The sequence below is a fragment of the Lathyrus oleraceus genome, chromosome 6 (genome assembly GCF_024323335.1).
Source record: "Lathyrus oleraceus cultivar Zhongwan6 chromosome 6, CAAS_Psat_ZW6_1.0, whole genome shotgun sequence".
Classification (NCBI taxonomy): domain Eukaryota; kingdom Viridiplantae; phylum Streptophyta; class Magnoliopsida; order Fabales; family Fabaceae; genus Lathyrus; species Lathyrus oleraceus.
This window is the reverse complement of record NC_066584.1, coordinates 126,036,249-126,043,869: the sequence shown is the minus strand read 5'-3', so window position 1 is coordinate 126,043,869 and position 7,621 is coordinate 126,036,249. Positions and strand designations below refer to the sequence as shown.

General features: G+C 32.9%; 1 protein-coding gene across 1 annotated transcript; it reads left to right on the top strand.

Moving 5' to 3' along the window:
- Positions 1–4,986: 4,986 nt before the first annotated feature.
- On the top strand, positions 4,987–7,381 carry LOC127092460 (ribosome production factor 2 homolog). The gene is made up of 6 exons (XM_051031337.1): positions 4,987–5,197; positions 5,279–5,482; positions 6,161–6,406; positions 6,493–6,735; positions 6,822–6,887; positions 6,981–7,381. Exons 1-6 carry the CDS (start codon positions 5,129–5,131, stop codon positions 7,095–7,097), a joined length of 945 nt encoding a protein of 314 aa, XP_050887294.1. The 5' UTR covers positions 4,987–5,128; the 3' UTR covers positions 7,098–7,381.
- Positions 7,382–7,621: the final 240 nt, after the last annotated feature.

The window sequence follows — 7,621 nt, the reverse complement described above, 5'->3', positions numbered from 1 at the left end:
TTCCAACTTACTATGAGTCAACTGAAGGAGAATTGCGATCCAAAACGCAGTGGAAATTAAAATTTTCTCCTTTAGAGATCCTTACGAATGGTCATGATCAGTGATAGAATATTTACCTCTTGTGACGATTGAAACCTTTGGTGCAGATCTCTTGTGACGATCAAAACCTTTGATGCAGATCCACGGAGCGATCACGAACGTTGAACGATGACAACGTCTCTACTCAGTCCACACGAACAGATTCCTTCAATCTCAGTGCTAGCTGGTACAAATGAAGGCTTTGAGTGAGTGAGAGAGAGAGAGAAAACGAAAATAATGCAACTGCAATGAATGCTTCTGCACAAGGGTTCTATTTATAGAACCACGTGTGTGGGCTTCAAGCTAAAAAACCCACTTAAGTGTATTTTGGCCCATATCTTATAATATGCCCAAAATCACTTAAGCACATGGTACCTTACCATATTTCGTATTCTACTCAAGTACACCGTACCTTACGATGTTCTATAATTCACTTAAGGACACCGTACCTTACGGTATTCCTTAGTTACTCTATCTCTCATCAATCCGTCCTTTGTGTGTGACCCTGTAGGTTTTCATGATGTTGGCAATTATATTAAATCACGCATTTAACATAATAAACAGTGAGCGATATCTAACAACACATCACTGTTACCCAAGACACGAAAATGTCATGTGATCTGACAAAACCTTCTGTGATAATACTTATGTGTATAATTACCCTTTTGCCCTTATGTCTATATTGAACACAAGGCATAGACCATGTCATCCTTGTCCAATTCAATATTGGGCCCATAGACATTTATCCTGTTATGCAAGATGGGCAAATTCCATCTAGGTCACTCATGTCCCTCAGCATGCTTCGTGGAGTACCCATCAACTGTCTTTATGGTTATCCAGTTACGGACAACGTTTGATCAACAATAAAGCACTCGACTCTACATCTAGGGTCCATAGTGGTTTCAGGTCGAAGAGTGGTATACACCATTATCACCATGAGAATAACTTATGACACTTTGCATAACTTTCTATATAGTATTCTCATAGCGGGTCAATATTCGTTCAATATTTCCTCTAGAAGGGATGATGTCATTTGTGATGGATCTTGAGGAGGTTCTTTGTTGAAATTTTGAATTTGATTATTACCTTAGTTACGACTTGATTGATCATCCCACCTTGGTTAGGTGTTTAAGTACAAGTCTGACTCTTGATAATTTCTTGAATAATGTGCTTATTCAGCGTATGGTACACAATAGCCATTGACACGACCTTCACCATAAAAATCACCCTATAATGTCCTTCTTGGATTAACATTTGTTGAAACTAGAGTTGAGACAACAAGTTGCTTTGATAAAGCTTGAAGTTATGCTTTGATTAGGTATTTACACTAACCAACTAAGAAAAAGGAACTAAAATAAACTAAAACAAAATAGAGATAAAATAGAAAATAGCAACAGAGAAAATTCAAATTTAAACCTAAAACTTTAAGATAACAAATTTCGCACAAAAATTACCTTGTTGAAATCAACAATCCCCGACAACAATGCTAAAAACTTGATGATCTATCGGAAAATGTATCGATAATGTCGAAGTAATAAAATAAGATCATCTCCACAAGGATTATAATTTAACAAGAAAATTATGTGCAATATTAAGTAATTAAATAAGAGGGTTTCGTTAGAAAAGCTGTTTTAAAACGAGGATTTTAAAAGATGAAATTCAAGATTGTGAAAGGCGATTAAGACTTTACTATCGAATCCCCTTGTTTTCATCTGTTGATTAACTATATACCTCTTGAGTTTCAATTATATTATTATCTCACTACAAATTAACATGACTACTGCACACAATTCCTTGGTGTGGAACTCACTAATTCATACGGTAATTCCCTAATTCCTTACGCCAATTCAAGGTTAAATTAGGCATTATACGTGCGTTAATGATTAGCAACAACTTCTAAGTTCCTCTTCCTAGTTCATTACAAAGTTAAATAAACTGCCTAGTTCAGATGACTAGTCTAATAGTCAGAAATTCCTAATTATCTATATCGATTCATATGCCCATAAACGACAAAAAGTATTAAACACAATAATAATTTAAATAATACAATAATATAAAAAGTACTCAACAAATCTTAAATAAACATGTGACGCAACATAGTAAAAATAAGGTTCATCTAAAAAAAACTCAATCTAAAGGAACTTGGCTACTCATTGATAAGATAACAAATACCATGAGCGAAAAAATATTCTTCATCAAAATTTATGGAAGAATTGCTATCCAATGACTCCAATATGCTCCAAAATCGACCATTGAATGCCCATTTATGTCACTTTTTCTTTAGGTTTTAAAACCCTTAAAATATTAGCAAAAATGCCTTTTTTTTATAGCAATTTAACATGTTAAAAAAATGTGTGGCATCGTGTCGCGATGGAAGGTATCTTGTGCGCGATAATTCCAGGGTCTAGATCTCCTTTTTAGTTTTCTTTTGAAAAAAAACCGTCTCAATCGGAGTTGCAGAACTCGACATATGATCAAATCACATGATAGACGTCATGATGTAAATTATGCTGAAAAATGCTTGTTTCTTCACAATTTCTTCACTTTTTCTTCACAATTTTGGACTGGTCCTTTTTGATGGAATGTGGGCTTTTGTCGACTGTCCTTCTCGGGATTCTAAACACATATCTGTCGATTGTGTTTTTCGAGATTTTAGACATATTTCCCAGCGATCTGGATCTTGGGGATTTATCTCATAGAATCCTCCAAACCATGTCTCGTTGTGTCGACAACTCGGTCGATCTTTCGTCGCTGGTCTGTCGAAGACTTACCATTAATGCTCCTTTAAAGACACTTCATTAATATTTTCTCACTGTAAATGTCTTCTCATTGACATTCTTTGTTGACTTTCTAGTAGTTGAAAATCCAAGTGTAACACGATCTTATCAAACACATTCACATCCACACACTGATGGATGTAAAACAAAATCTTCTAATCCTCCTTTCTTGTTTCTCTATGCATGTTCCTTTGTGCTTCAGTTACATATGCTACAACAACTGCATATTCGTCATTGATGAGATCAAGAATATCTTGAGCGCCAAAAAACACACGCATCTGAATCATCTATCGATTGCAATTATTTCTATTAAATACTAGAAGATTCGTATTCAACTACCATTTCCACCATTCATCTTCGATCTTGTGCAAAAGTTCACTAAGATCTCACCAAACGCTCGTGTTTCCCAATCCCTCAGAATCTAGAAATATGATTTTGAACTTCAATTCACTGTGAATTTCAAAACCTAAATCAATTACACACGTCTCACGTTCACTCGTGTTTCTCTTGGTGTTTCTTGTGGATATGAATCAGAGCTCTAGATACCAATTGTTGGTGGACAAGAAAGAGGAAGATGAAGATGATGAAGATGCAGAGAAAGAAGAGAGCAACATAACTAATTTCTTTGATGGAATGAAATTTTGTTACTGCATTGCTTGTGAAATCAGTTACAAAGTTGTTTAAATACGCAAACTGAAATACCACGTATGATAAGATAAAAGATAAAATTATGTTATACTAAATTGAAATTACATCTAACACCTCTTCCCCAGGTTCAAATTCAGCTATGATATCAACAACAAAACATTAATTACAAACTAATACGTCACTCTATGCAACACATTTTCCATTTATCTTATATTATTAGTGTATTCAAATTAAGACATTTAGGTTTTGACACATTTTTGGCAGTTATGGTAAACCGTTATTATATTTGGAGTGTGATGATATGAAATAATGTAATATCGATATTAGTGATTATATTTGATTAATTTATTTTTTAAAATTATTGTTGACGTGTCAATATCGGTGTCATGCTTAATATATATAGGAAACAATCGGTAGAGAAGAAGAAATTTAAAATTCTCTATTATGTGAAAATTATGATATGACATTCTTTATTTTCTTTCTTTTGATGTTTGATAAAATGTGCAAAATTTCCACTTTCAGTAATATATATCATGTTTGTTTTAAATTTGTGAAAGCTAAATGTGATTAACACAACCAATATTTTATTTGCTTGCAAGGCAGGTGTCGTGTCTCCAAACAGGTGAAGCGTGGGAAACTATTAAATGCTTTAGAGATATATGATCAAATTGTATGTATTGTGTAAGGATGAGAATAGGCCAGACCGACCTAGAATGGCCTATAACATAACCTATTTAAGGTCAGATCAAACATATTTAATAAAAACGTCGGCCTTAAACTTTTTTAAAAGCCTATTTAATTAAATAGACCAAATTTAAACTATTAAAAAAGCCTATGAAACCTTATATACCGACCTACATTTTAATATAGATATTAAAAATAGTCTAAACAACTTACCTATATATATATATATATATATATATATATATATATATATATATATATATATATATATATATATATATATATATATATATATATATATATATATATATATATATATATATATATATTTAAGAAAATCTAAACAAACCGACTATATATGCATATATAAACCGATGTATAAGACTTAAATAATATTAATTAATTGAAAATCTTAATAAAAAACAAATTTTTAAATAAACTTTCTCAGATTTTTAAAAAGGACAGTAAAAAAAACCTATAATAAATCATAAAGACCTTATAAATTTATTTGTTTTTTAAAAATATTTACTCTTAATAATAATATATTTTTTTTAAAAATAAATTGAAAGCCTGTATTTTTTATAAAATAAAATATATGATTAAATAAAAATAAATTAATACAAATAACAGTAGTCATAAGTAATTTTTTATAGTTAATTTCTTTTTACAAAAATGATTGAAGTTTCTTTAAAATTAAGAGTGTAAAATGAAAAATGAAAAAAGAAAAAAGAAATTGCAGGGAACGGTATGTTGGTATACAGCCCAATTGAATTTATTTTGAAGAGGCTAAGCTAATAGGAGTATTATATATTAACTACCGAAAAGAAAAAAACAAAATAAACGATACATTTTTATTTTAGCGTAAAACCCTAAACTGAAGGGTTTCTCGCCGTCTTCTCTTTGACATCACAGCACAAACTGCGAACACTCTTTTGGCTGCAATGTTGGAAATCAAAACCGCCAAGACAAGAAGAGGCAAAAGGGAACTCGAGAAACGCGCTCCAAAACTCGTAAGCATCATCACTTCCTCTTTTGTTTGTTTTCCATTGAATTTTTATGACTATGATTGATTTTGGTGTGTTTGATTACAGATTGAATCCGGGAAGAAAACGCTGGTGCTTCATGGAACGAAAACTAGCGCGGTTTTGAATGCTGTGTTGACTCAGATTTATCACCTCAAGAAGGAAAGTGCTGTCAAGTATAGCCGGAAGAATGATAATATTAATCCCTTTGAAGCTGGTGGTGAAACCTCTTTGGAGTTTTTCTCTCTCAAAACAGATTGCAGTCTCTTTCTGGTAATTTCTCATTTTATGTTTATTCTCTTTGTTATATTAAACCAAAAATCGGTTATGAATATCTAAAACGGTTTTGTAAAAATAAAACCGGGTATGAAGATTAGTTTTAATAGCCGGTTATAACAAATGAATTATAAATGATTGTGGATTGGTTATGTGGTTAAACCATTCATGAGCGAACTTAGTTGATAGATGTTAGCATGTTGAAAATAATCATATGAGATGTTGTTAGCAGGTTTCTTGGATTTAAAACTTGGTGGATCCATGTTTGATTATGATTACTGATTAGTGGCAGTGCGACCACAGTAAGTGCATTTTCTGTTTCGGAAGTACACTGATCCGTACCACTTTAGTAGATAGATGGAATGAGGGAACAACTTATGAGATATGGGCTGGGGGTTGCCAATAGGTGTTTGTATAAATGATGACAGCTTATTTTCAAAGGTTGCTTTCAAAATGTGGTCAGAGACCCTGTAAAATGAACTTGATAATAAGACACGCTACGCTTCATTTATAGTTAGATTGTGATACTGTTGCCCAAAAGTTGTTGTACAGGATCCTTTTTTTTCCGACTATTATAAATGTGTGACAACAGTTTATGATCTGCCCCTCCTCTTTAAATTAATTGCGTTCTTTATTTCGTACTTAGTAATGGTTTATGCCGTGTGTTTATTGCAGTATGGATCTCACTCAAAGAAGCGACCTAATAACCTTGTCATTGGGAGAACATATGATCACCATGTCTACGATCTGGTAGAAGTTGGGATTGAAAATTTTAAAGGCATGGAGTCATTTAATTACGATAAAAAATTAGCTCCAAAGGAAGGGACAAAGCCTTTTATGGCTTTCATTGGAGAAGGATTTGAGACTATGGTACAACTCAAACACTTGAAGGAAGTTTTAGTTGATCTTTTTCGCGGAGAGGTGCCTCTTTGCTTTTCTTTCTATTTCACATTATTTTATTGGTTGCTGGAATATGTTAAAAGAAGTGATAAATGTGATTCATGCAGGTCGTGGAGAATTTAAATCTTGCCGGAGTGGACCGTGCTTATATATGTACTGCCCTGTCTCCAACTAAGGTGTTCTTCACACACTGTGCACTGCGATTGAAAAAATCAGGCACAGTTGTCCCAAGAATGGAATTGGTAGAAGTTGGCCCCTCCATGGATATGGTTATTCGCCGGCATCGTCCTCCTAATGAAAGTGTGAGGAAGGAAGCCATGAGAACTTCAAGGGACAAGCCAAAGAAAAAGGTTGACTAATTCTCCATCTTTCAAATTTATTACTTAATGTAAAGTAAAGTACATGTCTAAATTGTGTACTTTGTTGCTGCTTATAGGAGAAGAATGTTAAAAAGGATCCGCTAGAAGGAAAGATTGGAAATGTTTATATTCCAGATCAGAAGGTATGAGTGACTATTTTCATTCTTTGCATCCACTATTTGAGCTAGTTCACTGAGTATTGATTGTGCTAATGACAAAAATTTATAATTGTTTAGATCGGAGAAATGGATTTGCCCAATAAGTCAAAAGGAGTGAAGAGGGAGCGCCGAGAAGCCAAACGGAAAAGTGGGAGTGATGAACATGCATCCAAAAAGAAGAAGGAAGATTCTTAAAATATTATAAATTACACTTGTTGTCTTTTGATTATGAAGTAATCCATTGTAGAATCAAATTATATTAAGATTGCATGTAGTTTATAGGTGACATGAATTTCATTTCACCTATAGAGGTAGGAGGGAATTTTGTTGCCATTTATTTGTAAGCATGTTTTTTTCCTTGAAATTTTACCAGATTGAAATGTCCTTTATCTGCAAGTTAAGTTGCTTGTATGTTCAGATGGATACAGTTTTGGATCAGGGTTAGAGATCCTAACATTTTATAGCTTTTGCACTGACTATTTCTTGTTGATTTTCTCTAATATTTGGAATGAGCCATTAAAAAATTTGGTTATGTGCAATTTTTCAGTAATATTGTATCTTTCTGCCTTTTAACAGCTCCTGCATTATCCCGCTGTTAAAGCTGCTATAACAGCTGCTTCATCTACTTGAAAAATCTCCGAATTGAATTTGAAACATGTTTTTGTGCTAATAGTAAAATGCCAAAAGTTTTTCTTGATTGCAAATTTTTATTGTATTTG

What these genes read in the sequence shown, in the direction of transcription:
- LOC127092460 (XM_051031337.1), top strand. Translation starts at nt 5,129, where the DNA reads ATGTTGGAAATCAAAACCGCCAAGACAAGAAGAGGCAAAAGGGAACTC. An exon ending in AGAAACGCGCTCCAAAACTC is followed by an intron (nt 5,198 to 5,278) that starts GTAAGCATCATC and finishes GTTTGATTACAG; the next exon opens with ATTGAATCCGGGAAGAAAAC. An exon ending in TTGATCTTTTTCGCGGAGAG is followed by an intron (nt 6,407 to 6,492) that starts GTGCCTCTTTGC and finishes TGATTCATGCAG; the next exon opens with GTCGTGGAGAATTTAAATCT.